At 35.8% G+C, this 19003-nt stretch overlaps 1 protein-coding gene across 2 annotated transcripts in view; it reads right to left on the bottom strand.

Moving 5' to 3' along the window:
- SLC25A21 (solute carrier family 25 member 21) overlaps positions 1–19003 on the bottom strand; it is a 254296-nt gene that overhangs the window by 109894 nt on the left and 125399 nt on the right. For both annotated transcript variants that reach the window (XM_048059873.2, XM_048059876.2), the window contains exon 2: positions 2965–3013. In XM_048059873.2, the coding sequence (XP_047915830.1) occupies positions 2965–3013 (49 nt within the window). The remainder of the gene's footprint in view (positions 1–2964; positions 3014–19003) is intronic.

The raw sequence follows: 19003 nt of genomic DNA on the forward strand, positions 1-19003 counted from the left end.
TCTGATATGTGTTATGAATAAAGAAGTTAAGCATTGTTACTGTAAAATAATAGAAAATTACTAAACACAGAAAAGATATTGCAAAATGTTGTCGCAAAAGAGCCAAACCATTTTCCAGGGTTTCAAAATAATCTTTGACAGGAACTTTCATTTCTCCAATTTTTTATTAAAAACATACACACAAAAATTATAACAACCAAGCCATGATCCTGAGCTACAAATCCACTAGATATGAGCCTCTGGCATCCTCCCTAAACTTCAGAATGCTAATTTAGATCAAATAAGATTCCACTCATTTGAAAAAGCCATGAGACTTTCCAACAAACAAATGCTTAACAGAAAAAATGCAGGAAACTCAAAACATCATAAAAATTAAGCAACAAATAGTGGTTTTATAAATCCTTTCACCTAGTCATAAAAATAAATAAATAAATAAATAAATAAATAAAACAAAACCCAGCAACCTATATTAGCTGGATTAGCTGGAAGCAATTAAGAAATGAGAGATTATCAGTATAATGTTAGAAAAGAGTGAGTGCACTGCAGTGCTGAGAGACACTGAAACAAAAGAATAAAGTAAATGAAAATGTATTACAATCCATTCTAAATTCAAAGTTAATAATTAAAAACAATGTTTCACCTGAACCTCTGTGCGGCCACGAATTAACCTGCTATAGCAGTTTTGAGAACTTTGGACCTTTGCAAAACAAAGGGAAGGGGCATGAACATGACACTGAATGCACTGAATGGTGGATGAGATCAAAGAATACTTTATTCTTGGTTTTGCCACTGGCTTTCAAGATGTAAATATTTATACTAGCCAATACTAACCTCAGCAGAATTACCAGAATCCGTATAATATCTCTGAATACATCTGCACCACCAGAACACAGGAAAGCTATTACTTGGGTACAGCTCAATTCTGCAAAGAGTTGCAGTTAACTCAGTGAAGGAGAAATTTGCTTAATGGCTTTTTTACTTGATTCAGCCCTTGGTTTTTGCCATGAACTGCAATCTGATTTCTTTTACACACCTATTGTTCTTCTATTTTTTTTTCTTCTTTCTTCTTTAATTACATTATGTATAGACTCAGGTTTCACATTTAAAAGGCTCTCAATATTTATAATTTTTATAATTTTTTTAAAATGTTGAGAAAGCTTCACAAACATTCCCTTACACTCTTCAACGCTACCCATTTCTGGATCTCAGATGTGATTAGCATTTTCTATATTAACAGTATAACAAAAAAACAGTAAAATCTGGAGTAGAAATGGGGAACTCTGTCCTTCTGAACATCCACTGTAACTTTGGTTTCTGTTAGAAAGCTGAGAGTATATCTGTTAATTGCCAGTTTATCAGAACACACGTAGCTAATGTTTTTTATGATAAATGATATGCAGCATGTTCTGAATCATGGATGATAGTAAGGATAGTATTAAGTTCTTTCAACCAAGACTAGGGGCATGAGGATGGGTTGGATGACAACCTCAAAGGCAGCAAAGACATGAGGAGTAAAACACTGATGCTGCATTTATACTATGGAAGAACACAACACCTAGTTTAGTACAAAGGAAAACGGGAAGAGGTAACTCAGCCAGAGCTTTAAAGAATTCTTACAGCACAACAGGCCAAAATGATGCCACTAAAGCATATCCTATGAGAACTACAGGAGAGACGGAAAAGCAAGACAGATTTTTTTTCTTGTAAGTTTGGTCTTGTATCTGTTTTGCTTGTACCCTCTTGTTTCAGAGTCTTTAATTTCAGTCTTTCTATGTAAATCATGTTTTATTTGAAAAGTCTCAGTATGCTGAAAGGGGCACACAGAGGACCCAGTTGAAACTACTGGGTGTATTGTCTCCATATGAATCAATATATTCTATATTATGAAGGCATCCAGAAGAATTTTCAGAGCAAACTCCAAGCACCAAGGAGTACCTGCTGCACCCAGGCAGCAGTTAATGTGGATGGAGCCTCCATTGCCCTCCTATGGTTTGGGGCAATGACCACAGATGGCCTCCTGCAAAAAGCAAGCTGCAGAAAAGTATCTCAAGGCCTTAGGCAAACCCCAAAATGTGATTTAAACATAAGCCAAAATATATCTGTAACAAATTCACGTTGGCTGACTGAAACTAGAACCTCAAGTCCTTATTGACTGCTTAAAGCATATTCCAAACACCACAACTGATCTCCTCACTATTTGTAGAGGGGTCTGATACATCTCCCAGTGAAATGTTTTCACTTAGATGAGTGAGACCTAGACAGAGGTCTAGGTATATGGTATTTGAGCAGGCTACCCAGGGAAGCAGTTGAGTCTCCATCCCTGGAGGTATTCAAAAGACATATAGATGTGGTGCTTAGAGACATAGTTTAGTGGTAAGGACACAACTATTATTAACTGATATTTTTCAGTTTCAATAAACAACATTGAAAAAATCATTTGACCAAATTTTCCAGGTCACTTCATCATTTATGCTTACACATAAACAAATAGTCAGAAAAGGAAATAGGGACAAAAGATGAAATCATAAAGTTACATAGCTTATAAAGAAAATATGGAACACCTCATTTCACAATTTTTATCATTTGTATCAGCTCTCAGAAATCTGTGAAAATGATTTTGGAGGCAATATGGCATTTCCCACTTTAAAAAAAGAAGTATTGCTGCAGATGATACAGATAGTAAGTGAATTTAACTGTGGCCCTCTTCATATAATAGGATTTTGTTACAATGTTAAAAATGCATGTCAGAAAACATATTTAACACCTTTAGATGACCTCTAATCAGAAATGTGTTATGCTATTCAAATTCCAACTGCCAAATGCTGTAGATACAGGTAAGTAAATATAAATGCCATTAAAGGCACAAGTTATCTTACTTGGAGAAGTTCTAGCATTTTATTTTTTGACAGCTCCTAAGCTGGATATCTTCCAGTGTCAACAAAACATGTTCAAGCAGAATCTTACCTTGTTTTCACTACATCAAGGGGATGCATCAGGCAAATTTCTACAAGACCTATAAAATAATAATAAAAAAGGCCTAATAAGCATTTGTACAAACAGTAGTTTCATTTTCATTGACTCCAATAGTTTTTGAAGTTTGAAAAGTAAAGTAAAAACCTAATCGTATCCTTGATGTTACAGCATTAAAATATCTCATATATTAAACATACTCTTCTGTAGTGTATTGGAACCTTCAGAGATTTTAGACAGTACACCCAGTGATAGTTGTTTACTGCAGCGGGGAAAGTGAGGACATATGCTATGTGATAATTTTATTCATTGTTTTTACTTAGCTTTCTGCCTTAAGAACACCAGGCATATTGGACAGGCATCATAAATAGATATATTAAGTACTGTTGAAAGTAGTGAAGGAGGGGAGTTCAGGTTAGCACTGGCTTCTTTGTCATACAAAACTAATCCCTAAAGATACTGACTGCTATTATGCAACACAGTGCTGGGGGCTCAGATGAACTTGGTAAGTTCAAAAAAATAACAGCTGTTTTTTGAGCTGGTTATTTGGGTTGTGGCCTTGCTTGTTCTTCATCCTGTGATCTTCATCACACTGATGAGCTGTTCAGGCTTTTCCCCTTCCTGTTTCACCACCCATCAACCCAATTCACATTCTGGGGACTTTCCATGTTCAAGAGTGGAGGGTGTGGATAGCAAGGGGAAAATGCTGAGGAAAAAAGAGATCTGGCAAATCCCTAATGCACCTGCCACCACTGGCTTCAAAACTGGTTCCATTACTGTTTTGCACCCACTTGCCACCTCATTAGAAGTCCAGAATTTTATCACCCACATTTTGCTCCTGCTCCATGGCATATGCCACCTTTCATTATTTCAGAGAGCTTCTGAGCTTCTCTACATTTTCTTATACCTGCTAGGCTTGCCTACATCCTTGTCCATTTTATATATCACTCTCACTTCAAACAGCAAACATACAAGAAGAACATGTATTTAACAAGACAACAGTAAAAGTATATTTTGAGATCTGTCAATATAAAGAGATGACAAAAACAACTGCACAAATTTTAAAGGATTTTGAACTACTGAGAAAAAATGCATCTGTACATCCAAGATACTAGATTACCATATCTTTGAATTTTCTGTGCCCTGGCTTACTAAGACTAATAAGCTTCCATGGTCACTTTTTATCCAGAGTAAGAAATTTAGTGGTATAACATGCAAAAACTGTTTCTGAAGACTATATTGATCATAATGTTTCAATGCATCTGTTTCACTTATTCATTATTTTAGCAAGAATAATTACAAACCACTTGTAATATAGAGTGTGTATTTTGGTGATTCATGGCTAAACTTCCAAAAATCTTAATCATAGAATTAGAGAATCACAGAATTTGTTTTGGGTAGGAAGGGACGTTAAAGACCATTCAGTTCCAGTGGCCCTGCCATGGGCAGGGACACCTGCTGCTAGACTAAATTTCTCAAAGCCCCATCCCACCTGGTCTTGAACACTTCCAGGGATGTAGCACCCACAGCTACTCCGGGCAAGTTGTTCCAGTGCCCCTACACCCTTAAGTGTAGAATTTCTTCCTAATATCTAATCTAAACCTATTCTCTTTCAGTTTAAAAACATTACCCGTTGTCCTGTCATTACACACCCTGATAGAGTCTCTTTCTTGCAGATTCCCTTTAAGTATTGGAATGCTTCTGTAAGGTCTCCCTGGAGCATTCTCTTCTCTAGGCTAAATAACCCCAATTCTCTCAGCCTCTCTTCATAGGAAAGACGGAACTTGATTCAAGAAAACATTCTTATTCAGGTTAGAATATCTTCAAAGACCTTTTTTTACACATACCAGAGAGAGCTACAGAAGCCCATGTTAAAGTTCCACTAGGTGCTCTCCTCATTCATATGCCACTGTCTTTTGGTACAGATCCTGTGCTCTTGTTTTAATGGCACAGAATATGGCTGGGCTTACTAAAGTTAACAATCTCTAAAACTTAAAGCAATTTATTACATGCTAGGCTCCTGAATTACTTTCACTTCACACAGATGTGAAAATATCATGAAATTTGAAATGCCTCCCCCCACTCTCCCCCCACCGACTATTACTACTGAAGCAATGGAATTTGCATTTTGGCCCTGTTCTGCAGCGGACTTGATGCAAAAAGATTCTTGTTGGGCTTCATGCAGGAGTCAGGCTCTGCCTGGGCAGCGAACACTGCAGTATCAGAAATTGAGTTGCTTTTTTCATTACTGATTATAAATCTAAATGAGGCTTACAGTTTCCATTTTAGAACTACTAAAGGTAGTAGTTCAAGTATAATAGGAAAACAGTTTTATTTTATTACTACTATTTTGAAGTTTATGTAAGAAAGGATTAAATTTCAAAACATTAGCTATTTTCTATTTCAACTTTATCCAAACTTCCTGAATAATAAATGTTCTTATCTAAATAAGCCTTTTACATTGAACCAAAGCATTAGCAGAGTGAAAATTCTCATTATAGTCAAAGGAAAGTTAGCCAATATATGCAATATATATGTAATTTTTTTGAGTTAGTCACAGGAGGGCATAAGCTGTAATGCTAACATTCTCAATTAAATGCATTTGAGCAGGAGTTTACGCAAAAGTTTGCAAAGATGTTAAAATGTTTAAATTGAATTCTTTGCATAAAATACTTGATGAGAGTTCCAATTAACATATACAATTTTCCCACTTTTCTATCATTACACTCTAATATATAAAGCTTGCAAAACATAAAACTGGACAGATAACCTCTTTCACCTAGCTATTTGCCATTCTATTTGAAAGAGTATCAAACTAATATTTGACCCTTGTTTTGTCATATTTTCTCTCCTCTCCATGCAATATTTCAGTTTTGGAAAAAAGGAAGACAATATACATTGGATCAACCATAGAGTATTAATATTAGTAGTACGGACAATCATTCAAAACCATGTAATTCAATATTTTCATATTTTTTCTGGAAAGCAAGGGTTGTAGTTGTTATTTCTGAACAGGTATATTTATTGCCATAATTATTATCCAGGAATTACTTCTATTTTAATAAAATAAGAACAAATCACATGTCACGTAAGGGAACACAGTCTATAAGCTTTCTGTCCTGATTCTGTCCCAAAACCTATAAACTACTCCACAGCTGCCAACAGGTGCTTTACAAGTGGAGCTGCAGTCGAGTGTTTCAGTGCTGGCAGGGGGCATGGCCTACGAGTTTTTTCCTTTCCAAATACCCTCCTTTTCCAACTTCTCCTCCCCTCACTCCCTCTTTTATCCCTCCTGACCCCCTCTCAGGTTTTTGATCTCTTCCATCTTGTTTTGGCAGATACAGCCTACAGTAGGGGGCCAAGCACGGGGCCTATTCTGTTTTTTCAGCATTAATGTCCATTTTGGGAGAAAAGTGTACATTGCCAGAATTTGGCTCTATTTTCTTGGTCCTCATAGGATAATTTTTAATTCAGGCATTCTTCCAGCAATTGAATCAGATGAATTCCAAGGTCTTTGGCAAGGGATCTGTTTTGATAACTTCAGGATTGTATTGGTTATCTGCCTTTCTCAGTCTTTCCTTTGTCTCATCATTTAATTACGCACTAGGTTTTAAATGGTGTATAATTACTTGATTTCACCAGAAAGAACTCTTCAAAAGATTCTGGGATTATTACATGGCTCTCTGAAGAGCACCAAAGGAGCACACACTGCAAGATACTAATGGAATGGCTACAAACACAAGCTATATTTTTCCATCTACTATAGTAGTCATGCAAATCATTACAACATCCTACTTGATAGCCTGCCCAGAAAGTGTGGTGGCCCTACTAAATTACAAGTACTCTGAGATGTGCCCAATAAAATAAAATATATTGCTCTTTCTTCAAATAATATTCATCAGCTTTGTGATAAATTCAATTAGCACTATGAAAATCTAATTTGCTGAATTGATATATCACGGTGTAATGTATTTTAACTTGTTGCACTGTAATGACTACTGTTTACCAACTTTATTTCATGATAAAGTAGTTAACATTGCTATAGATAGATTGTTCAAAAATGTATTCCAATTGTCCCATTGGGTCTCCTTGGTGATGTCACATGTGAACTAACCCAGAGTGATTTATGATGGCCTAATTCTGTTCAAAAAAAACTCAGATCCAACAAGATGAACAAGAGCCCAAAGGAAATATAGGAAAGAACAATTACTAGGGCAGTTCAACATTTGTTGTCTTCTGGGTGGGAAAACATTCCTTGTGAAAACTTGATACTAACCATAAAGCAAGACATAATCAAAATCTCTGTGTTGAAGAAATAACCAGCTGTCATCATTGACATCCTCTGAGTGTACACAAGTGGAATATCAACAACCAAGAAGGGAGTCCAGGGTTCTATTATGTAAAACACGCTGCTGATTAACTAAGCCTGCGAAGGGAAGAATATGTCAAAAAATACTGACCCCCCAGTGCAACCCTCCTCATTAGAGAATTTTCCCTTTTCCAGCGAGCATAGTCTATTTTCAAACTGTTTCCCATTATGGATTACATTACATTTCCCTCTACAGGATTCACACTTAAAACTTCAAATTGGCAATTTTTGTTTACTTCTCATCAACGAAAACATTGTGGTGACTGGTGCATATGTTGAGTTCCTTTGCTCTTTGTTCCTCTTTTCCATCACTCAAACAAATCTTGTATCAATAATCATATATCACAGAATCACAGAATCACAGAATCACAGAATCGTCTAGGTTGGAAGAGACCTCCAAGATCACCTAGTCCAACCTCTGACCTAACACTAACAAGTCCTCCACTAAACCGTATCACTAAGTTCAACATCTAAATGTCTCCTAAACACCTCCAGGGATGGTGACTCAACCACTTCCCTGGGCAGCCCATTCCAATGCCTAACAACCCTTTCAGTAAAGAAGTTCCTCCTAATATCCAACCTAAACCTCCCCTGACGCAACTTTAGCCCATTCCCCCTCGTCCTGTCATCAGGCATGTGGGAGAATAGACCAACCCCTACCTCGCTACAGCAAGGTATATATATAATATGACTTGATAATACTATGGCTCTGTTTAAAGGCTCTAATTCTCCATCTGGCAAAAAATGAGAGATATCAGTTACACAGGACTATAGCTCTCCTCATCTCCCCAAGTGTTTCTGTGCTTCACCTATTCACTGAATAGGGAGAAAAATGAAATCTAGCTAACAGTACTTGCTAAATAGCACAGATAGGAATAGAATCATTATAGTTTTGATCCTCCTTATGAGACAAATTCTTGCCTTTAGCTCTTCTTAGACCCTCAAAATTATGAAATGACAAGTGTAAAGTGTCTGTGACACACAGTGATTTGTCTTCCAAAGAAACTCAAGTAGTTAACCTTCTACATGTTTTCTGCAAAACTCACCCTGAAAGGGTGTTCCAACACAGATTGAGGAGGTGCAGAGCATGATCCATGTATGTTAGCTCAGACAACCCCCTGCAGTGCAGAAGTCATTATGCACCCTCCTACCCTTGTGTTACTCATTTCCCTGGAATAACACAGTCACTGGAGAAACACAACAGAAAGGAGACTGGTCATAGAAAATGTGGCAATAAACACATCAGACACTGTATATTGTATAGCTGGAACAGTTTGTATTTATTTTGGCTTTTGCATAGATATAGTTACAATGTAAGAAATGATCATAAATATTTTATGCATACTATGCATTTCCTTCTGAGAATATATGTCTGACAGACAAAAGCTTGTGTTGATCTTTGTATCCTAATAAAAAAAAATGACATATTCTTCTTAAGTCTCTTTGTCTGTTAGCTAAAACACTTTATTCAACAAGATGAAGTGTGGAACCTCTTCCTGATTATAACAGCATTGCTTGAACAATCAAAGTCTGTAGAAAAGTATCCCTGCAGTCAATTCTATACAGGCTAATTTTTATTAGCCTGTCGTCCTGCTGCATCTTCACAGACACATACAGCTTTATCTGTTCTGTAAGGGTACATCTCTCTCATAAAAGAGAACCAAATTCTAGGTTCACTGCAATATAAATGGCAGCTCACTGCTTTTCCAGGGAAATAGTCACATATTGTGCCCTTCCGAAGTGTAGTATGTGTTATGTAGGCTCCAATGAAAAATATACAGCAGTATACATGGGATATGCTGGAAAAGACCTGTGTATTAGCCTTCACTTAAAAAAAAAAAAAAAAAGACATTTATTTTAACTCTTGCCCAAGATTCTATTTAGCACTGTGGTATGAGATTAACTAATGGTACTCTGGAGCTTCTCACAAACATTAATTAACCGTTTAGGTAATGAGCCAAATCAATGCTTTCCTTAGAAAACGTGGAGAAATAGAACATTACTCCAAAAAATACTCCATAATGGCAATGCAGCATTCGTGAGTCATTCTTCCTTAGAGACCTTGTCTACACTGAGAAAATATACTAGAAAACATGTTAATTAAACAAGATGTTGAATATGATTTTTCCCTTGGTGTGGACAAGGATGCCTTTGTTTAAAAATATGTTAGCTGATCACAATTAATCCCAGGAGAAGCTCATGATTTACCATCATTACCTAATGCATTTTAGAAGAAGGTTTTTGCATGCTTACAGGAGGAGCTGGGTCATGCTCAACATCTTGTTAGGTAACTGTTTCCTTAACAGATGCAACCCATCAGTGCAGCATTGCTCTCTGGAAACAGGAATAGCAGGAACAGTGATTGTCTGGTTTTCAAAAAAACACAGGACTTCAGCTAGAAGCTGATGCTTTGCCCATATCACCTCTGCTGAAAATGGCGAGAATCTGCTTGTAGGGTGTTCTCAGATCTCTCTCCACAAAAGCAATTCAGCCTGTGTTGAATTCATGAGGGCTTCTTGATTGTATAGCAAACTAGCATGTTAAACTTCAAGGTTTCAAGTAAATGTTACTCGCTGGAGAATCACATCCTAGGTGCGTGGAAGACGGGAGCTGGAAATGAGTGTTTTGGGCTGCATGTCATCCAGACTAGCTGCTGCTCAGCGTAAGCCTCCTTCAGCTTCTGAAATCCCAATCCACAGACCCAGAAATGTGGTCATGCTGCATACTCACACCATAAAGTCTAAACTGCTCATCTTAGGTGCTGACAATGCTTACCTAGTATCTGCATGGTTTCACTGATCCCTGACTAGTAAAGAAGCATAATCATAGTATAAAATCCATTATTATTACCTGATGATACGCATTGCGATGATATGTTTATATGCATAAATATTTATATGCATTTATAGCCTTTGAAAGGGCAAATTCCACCTTGTGAAGCCACCTGCTTATATAAGTAGTAAGAGTTTACTGTAGTAATAAATCACCATTTGCAATGCAGTATATGTGAGAAAGGAATATATGGTGAAGATCTTAATCTTTTCCTTCAAGACCCTGATATGTGGTGAAAATAATAATAATAAAAAATAAAAATAAAAAAGAATAAAGGTTGTCTTAAAAAAAAAGAAAAGAAAAAAAGATTATTTCTTATATTTTACTCCCTTTTTGTATTATCTTTATGCTGTCTTGAAATTGAAGACAAATGACCCTGTCAAGCTATGCAGGCATTCTACCATAGAACAAGGTTTTTTTCTTTTTCAATCTAACACACAGCCAAGTTGACACATGTAAATCCACTGCAAGTAAAATTGGTGTAAAAGGGAGCTAACCAGACACACAATATGCATCAATCTTGTACTTAGTAAAAAAAATAATATTTTACTAATATATTTCTTGCGTCTGGGAAAAAATATCTATCTAGATATAATATTGAAAGTATGCATGGCAAACTACTCTAAATTTAGCACAAATTTATTCATTGTTTGCTTTTCACAATGTTTCGGAACAAGCAGCTAAATCAGTATATTATGCTCATGCTGCCAGCAATATCCACATCTTTATACTTACTTTTGCCTGGAATACAGCTCAGTGAATCTTGTAATGTGTTTCCATTAAACTGCTTAGTGCTCATCTAGGCACTGGCATTTAAGTACTGGGCCATTTAGGTACTGGCACAAATGATAATGGAGAAAAACATTGTAGAGAACATACCAAAAAGCTCAGAAACATACTGCTTCCTCAAGTGGCATAAATTATTGTGCTTCTTCTAAAGGAACGAAGACACATCAAAAAACGAACAAACAACAACAACAAATAAAAACAAACTGAAATTACCAAACATTTTCTCTAATTTCTTAAATATTAGTAAGGCAATGCAATATACATCTCCACAAGTCACCATTTAGAATGTTACAGAAATTTGCTTCACATTAATTTCCATTCAATTCCAAATTACATAACAATAACAATAATAACATAACAAACAATTCTAAATAAAATAAATAAATAGTTCTGGGCAAACTCACTTTTTTTGAAATGATTAGCAATAAAGAGTTATTTATATAACTGTTTTTTTTATTTTAGTCTTTCTACTTCCTTTAATGATCTTGTATTGACATTAAAGTTTTGACTTATAAAATAAACACTTGCAATTTACAAACTTAAGTATCTGAGTCTCCAGACACAAGTGAAAGGCTATATAGTGGGTAAATTCTCCATAAATTCTTCGGCAAGTATTATCGGTACTATTATGTCACTCACAGATGACATGTTCTTTCCATCATTTGTGTCTAAAAAGGAAGTTTTTAAAACATGGCTGAAGGGACCACTGAGGTCAGCACCAAGTAATACTATGTTTGTGTCACTACAGCTTTAGATATTTCGATGCATATTGAATCAATATACCTGCAATGAAAATGTGTAACCTATATTTTCTTTGCTGTTATAGTAAAATGCTTCTCAATAAACTTGTTTTCATAAGAAGTTTGCCCATTCATATGTCCCAGAGCTATTGTAATCTTCATTGCTAATGCTGATCTAAGAGCACGGACATTATTCTATTTCTTGACACATTTAAAGTTCTCTAATGAATAAAGCAAACAGCTTATGGTTGCTTGGACTGTCACTCAATTGCCCCTGAGGGCTTTAATGTCTTTAAAATAGGCCTCCTAGTTTGTATTTAACTACCTTGTCCACAGAGGTCTGAGGGGTAGAGCAGATCAAAGATGTGCTGGAAACATAAAAAGCAGCTGTCCTTCATTTACCTTTAATTAGCTACATCTGACCAGATTCTTTATGGCTTCTTTGTCACGCATTCAACAGTCTATAAGCCTTCTGACCTGTCACTGAGGACTGTACTGTTCTAAGAGTTTCTACAAAATTTAAGTTTAAAATATTTAATACAGAACCTTGAAAAAATCTTTGATCTCACTTTGGAACTACTACCTGGGGAAAAATGATTTTGGCTTCATCTGCCAAATTTACAAATTGCTCAGTATTTGGAGAGTCAAAAATGGGGTGGTTCCTGAACTTAGATTTGTTATTTACTTACGGTCCTTTGTGTACTACTCAATGTTGCAGTAAGTAAATATCATACTACAAGGAATCCTACAGAAAACCAAAAGGCAAGCAAGCACCACTTTGGCTGGTGCAGTATTGCTGCCCTTACAGGAGCTATCATGTAGAATGGCTATGGTCCAAACAGTGGGTGCAAATTTCTTCCTTGAGTTCCTCTGGGCCCTTCAAATTTTGAACAGCTTGAATAATCATCCCAGGTTTGGAATGAAATAGGGCCACCAGAAATGCTTCAGGTTTATGACATAGTTCACTAAGTAGTTTGTGGCCACTCCATGATTAATAGAAGTTAAAAATCCACTTCTAGGCCTGACAAATCCTTTCACATACCATTATGACCCAAATGACCTATAGAGACTGTAAAATAACTCCTACCATACATTCTCTTGGTGCTAAAGAAATTACCTCCAAATGGTTAGGACTGTTCTGGGATCCCAAACACCAGTTCAGAAGTAAAAGATGGAAAGGGATCCTTCCTAGTGCTTCCATTCAGTAATCAACAATGTTTTAAATCTGATTGCTTACTGTAGTGCTGTCAGTATAAAAACAGATGGCACTTCAATAAATTGAGTAGCATGGATATCAACTGGGAGTTCCCCAGTTCATTGGACTAATTAACTACATATTGACTATTTCGTTCTCAAGAATGCTCTGGTAAACGATTACAAGGAGAAATTGGTAGGCTAGCATAGAAAACTATCTGTTGAAATCAGCAGAGCTAGTACCATTTAAATAAAAATAATACTGAGACTTTCAGATCTACTGAGCATGCATTTTAAGTTTGTCAGTGCTGTCTTCATTACTATTAAGTTGAAGAACATGGTCAAGGGAATAGGAAAACCTTCACATTGACACAAATGCAATGTGAAGGTTTTATTCTAATAAATGTATTTTTGAGTACGTAAGCTTTGAACTTCGAATAAAGCATGTATCCCTTGATACTAACAGATCATTATAACACAAGGACTATGAGATATTTATAAAGTCATGTGTCTATCTGCACTCCTCAGTACTCTTTGTAACATAGATCCCATTACTTAAATATCTCTCTATCTAGCACAGAATGCACAACAGTTTCCAGTAGGATTTTGAATAAGGGGATAATTCTGCCTCTACTGCAGGATTAATATGTAGTTCTTGTTCATTACAGCCCAGTAGTCAGGGCTGCAGTAAACTCCTGTATCAGCAACCCAAGGCTCTTATATAATAAAAGAAGTCTAATAGAAAGGTTAGAGTGTATGCTAAATGACCAAATATATTGATAGCCGGTCACACAAGGCATCATATAAAGCCACTGAGGTGAATTGATTTGGGATTTGGTCCATTCACAGAAATAATTAGCAAACAACAGAAAAAAATATAGTAAAAATGCTTATACAAAGTAGAATAGCTAATTCTGCAGTCAAAATTATCCCCAGATCTCTTTCTGTGTATGCAACAGCAGTTTGTAACCTCCATATTCTTTTCCAAAATGTCAACCTTTTAGTCTTCCCTAAGAAAAGTTTCAATTAATCACATCTCCAAACAGTTTAATACTCTTTCAAACACAGTAGTGGGGAGGTACATAAACAGCTAAGTAGCCTGCCTCAATATATGTACAGTAGCTAGCAAGCTGGCGTGGCTAGAAGCCAGATTTTATTCTTCACAAAAAGTCTTCTGGGCAGTGCACAGTGGCAGCTTTCTTCCAAAATATTAACCTTCAGGGATTATTGTTACACCTCAACTTTACTCTTCACAAAGTTCTTTTCTAGTATCATACAAAGCACTTGACCCAAACTGTACAGATGAAAGCTTTTATTATTCATCACTGATTTCAAGAAGCATGCATCTCTCATCTTTCATTTAAGAGATCTGATTTAAAACAGGAGTCATATGTACTTGCATTTATAACTAAAAGAGAAACATGCCTAAACAAAATAAAATCAAGTGGGTTTAAAAACTAATTTTGCATGCTTATTTTTTCAAATAATTCCTAAAGTAAAGAATATTTGAATACTTATTAATGAGACACCGATGTTTTCCACTGTTTTTTGTACTATCAGTATAGTCACATAATGAGGTAACTAGATGCACGAATAATGAAATTACAGTACCAGTTCCTGTTCAGGTCAAAGAACACAAATAGAAATAGGCACAGTAACGCTGAATGCATAATACAGATAATGGTAACTTTCTATGCATTACACCATGTTACCCTGAAAATACATCATCTTTGACCTAAAAATTTTAGACTAGAACTTTGTACACAAAGTATTAAAAACCTCAAGGAAAATTTGGTTTAAAGACAAACCTAATAGCAGGAATGTAAATGTTCCTAAAAGATTAACATCAAAAAGCATTTATACATTGCAGAGTAAAGCCTTATTTTTCTTTGGAATGAATGAAGCTAAATCATTCTTCTGGCTAAAAATATACTCAGTAGTTAAAGAAAAGACATACAACCTTGTCAAAAATATACTGGTGAGCCATGGAATAACCAGAGAACAAGAACTTTAGAGCAGCCTGCTTTGGAATGGCTGCTCAACTCAACGATGCTATGAAAAACTAAAAGTGCAAAATCCATAATGTGAGATCTTTACTCTGAGGTGAACCAGCCAGTCACAAAGTGACTAGCTATCCTAGGGTGAGTTTCTTCCTTATTTCCCACACAAAATTTCAACAGCTTCACATTCACACTGGCGTGAACAGAAACATTTCAGAAATATCAAAGAATATTAATCCCTGTTCCCATCATTTGCTCAAGTTCTATGATTAATTGTAAACTAAACATACCCAAGAATAAAGTGTATATACTGTAAAACACTACTTCTGAAGATGAACTTAGCCTTCAAATCTGTGATGTTACTCCACATGTAGTACATGCAAATACATGAAATTTGGCAAAAATAATAGCTATTTTGCCATCTGGGGTAAACTCAGTATTAGATGGTCATTAGCTGGAGAGTGAGACAACTGACCACAGATAAAACAAAAAATTTCAGAATTAGGTTATAATGATATGTAGGCTTGAACAACTGCTGTAACAACATATGAAACTCTGTCCATCTTAGTTTTACAAAGTGGCTTTGTAGCACCACCTTTGCTAATCTGTACTTGAATGTTGAATTTACTTTTTTTTTCTGAAAAAAAAAAAATGTGGCTCACATCAAGATAGCTGTTGGTGTTTCTTTTTTTCTTTTTTTTTTTTTCCCCCAACCTCTCCACTAGTTGCTGCAATGTAAAACTGAACAATCCCTGATTTTTGCATTGGAAATGAAACTCGATTGTTGATAAGGCTTTATAGAACTATTATGAAAACCTGAACTATCCAGTTCCCTGACTAGTAAAAACACATTTATGATATAATCCAAGAGTATAGGTATATTTCTGTTGTACAAATGTACTAGCTCTTTCTACTGTTTAACAAAGAATATTATAGAAAATCATAATTAAGACGTTTTTCTCATTCCAGTTGCCATAACTTTAGACTCAAAAGACATTTTCTTTATTCCTCCTGATCTTTAATATCAAAGATTAAATTTAATGGGATTTTTTCCTCTTTTGTGAAAAAAACAGTGATGAAAATTTCAAATATAACTATCAAAATACTTACAGAACAGAAAACTTTTATTTTTTACACAGCCAAAATTAGCTATTTACCAAATGAGATGCCCTGTACTAAACACTTTTTTTTAAAAAAAAAAGTTGTCTGTGTAAGTTTAGATTTTCACCCAGTGTTTGCATATTCATGAGCTTTCCAAATACATTTTTTTCTGTTTTGTCTCTACCAGTAATTATAGAATTACACTATGACAAAAGAATGTATTACTGTTAAAATTAGGTAGATCTCATGCCACTTTAAGACACAGATTTTCATTAAAAATTTTGCATTTATCATTTGCTGGCAGTACTCACTGGTTTCATTGTACTTAACACACCTAACAAGAAATTGAATACTTTTGCATGTACAAGAAAAAAACGAACAACCACCACGAACTCATTTTTAATTTGTTGCTGTCCAACACTGAAGCTTGTAAACATTTATTTATTGATTTATGACAATCCAACTTTATAGCATTTCAAAGTCAGCTAACATACACCAGTAAGGAACTGGACACTTGGTGTTCAGGCTACTAAAACACAGTGACTCATCAAGTACTTATGGATGAAAAAAAAAAAAAAAGATAAAATATTTTCTTGAACATGACTTCTATACAAAATGCAGTTGAATATTCTAGAGTCTTCGTAGTGCATGTATTTTTTTGTTGAATTCTCTGTTGTGGCAACAGGTGATGACAGAATCACTATTTTGTGTTATTTTAGCAGTCACTGGTCTTCCCAGTATTTTTCACCACTCCCATTTGCTGGCAGTATATCATGGCAAAGTTTCAAGAGAAATCTACTATGAAGCCATGTATTAACTGGGAAATGTCAACATGCAAAGCCACGTCTAGAATTAACCTATCTTTAGCATTTTCAGGCACTAACACCCTCTCTCCTTTCCAAAACTTAATTGTATCAGCAGCTTGCCAACTTAAAAAAAAACACACTACAAACAAACACACACTCGCACAAAAAAAAAAGGACAAAAAGTGTATCTCCATTTAATGCAAAGATAGAGTAATAATCCTCCAACAAAGGCACTGAGGTTGGTAATGTTGAACTTGCCAAGAAACAAACGTCTTAAAAACATAAATACCACCAGTTAAGAAGGAATAATTTTCCACTGAAAGTTTGAGGACTTACTGCTACTGACTGAATTGATAGTTATTCTGAACCTCTTCCTTTGAGTAACTGATTTTCATTGGTCAGGTCACAAATGCCCTTGTTCTAGTATGCTGGAAGTAACTCTGAATTCCCAAAGATCTTTCTCACAGAAGACACATCTCTTCTGCTCAGTTTTATAAACAATGATTTTTTTTTCAGAACAAAATAAAACCACAAAAGTTAGGATTCTGTAATCCCTGTTTATTTCTGTAATACAAGCTCTAATTTTTGACAAGTGTTCATTTACATGTAAATTAACTGCCAGTGCACTTACCTGATCTACTCGAGGACTAATTCTCTGAACAGTGTTGATGTGATATCAAAGGAAAAGAAGAGGCAACCCATAGCTCTTGAGCTAACGTGCAACTCACCTGCTGGTGCTATATCACCCCACTGGCAGTAGGAGAGCATGTGAATAAAGGATGGGTTCCCGTGATACTCATGATTGACTACAGCCTAGATGACTTCCACACCACAGTGGGGTTTTGCTGTGTCAGGAAGCCACTGCTATCTTCTATTTCTGAAATATCGTCAGAGTTCCTCATTTACACAATTCTCTGCACCTTCTGGCACTCATCCAGAGACTGGCCACCTATTAAATGGAATGGAGGAATGAAAAGCTAAATCTTGGAAAGAAATTGTAACTGGAAGAAGGTAAGGGAAAGCTGTAGGACTTGATGACAGTAAAAGGAATTCAGTAATGTTAGTTGGTGTTTGTATGTGAAATTGCACACAAGGTCTTACGCAGAAACCAATGGTGCAGATTTGATCAAAAGCCACATACAAAGCTGCATACAGCGAACTGGGGCAAACACCAACCCTTAGGCTGAAGAGAGTCTCCCACTGCCCACTTCATATTCAGCAATGTGGAAAAAAGGACCTTTCTGAAGACAAGGGAAGCAGCCTTAGAAATCACCTTCACTCAAACAGACATTTGTTCATTGCACTGATGAGCACCTGCAACACTGAAATTTAGACTGGAATGCAAAGCATTTTTATTACAACTATTGATGACAACTATAAGCAATATAAATTTAAAATTTTTATGCTCCTTACTTGATCATGGACTTTTTATTAATGGATGAAATCATAGCATAATTTAGTTTGCAAAGCATGTCCAGACATCATTTAGTCAGACATTAGAAAATGTTGGTCTTCTGCTCCACCCAGTTTAGTTTGCTGCACCACCCATCCACAAACACGTTGAGAATGCTCACCATCCCATCATCCAGCTTATTAATGAAGACATTAAACACTACTTCTTCCACTATCAATCCCTGAGCAACACCACCGTTCCTGGCCACCAGCTGGACTTTGCATCACTGTTCACAACACCTCAAGCCAGGCAATCCAGCCAATCTTCCACTCACTTTATTGACCACTTACTCAGCTCATCCCTCATTAATATGTCAATAATGAGTCTGCAGGACATTTTGTTAAAAGCCTTGCTAAAGTCAAGGCATGCAACATCCACTACCCTCCTCTTGTCTATAGAGCAAGATATCTCAACATAGGATGTTTAATTAATGTAAAAATTGTAAGACTGAAGACTTAGGCATGGCTTAGGTAAATTACTTTGAGAACAGCCAAAATCCTGTAGCCACAATCCTGTTGTTAGTGGGATACATGCTTAAATAAAATCAGGGCTTTAATGTGTTAAACGTTTGCTACTATTTTCATTTTATGTGTGATTTTGATTCTAAAAGTTAGATATTATTTAAAATTGTTGTTGTTGTTGTTGTTTTTTAATCAACCAAAGTGTCATTTACAGAAGTGTAATTAAAATAAGCTATCATTTTAGGATACATTAGGCTATATTTTACTTTTATCAACCAAAACTCATTT

Source organism: Anser cygnoides, chromosome 5, assembly GCF_040182565.1.
Source record: "Anser cygnoides isolate HZ-2024a breed goose chromosome 5, Taihu_goose_T2T_genome, whole genome shotgun sequence".
NCBI lineage: Eukaryota > Metazoa > Chordata > Aves > Anseriformes > Anatidae > Anser > Anser cygnoides.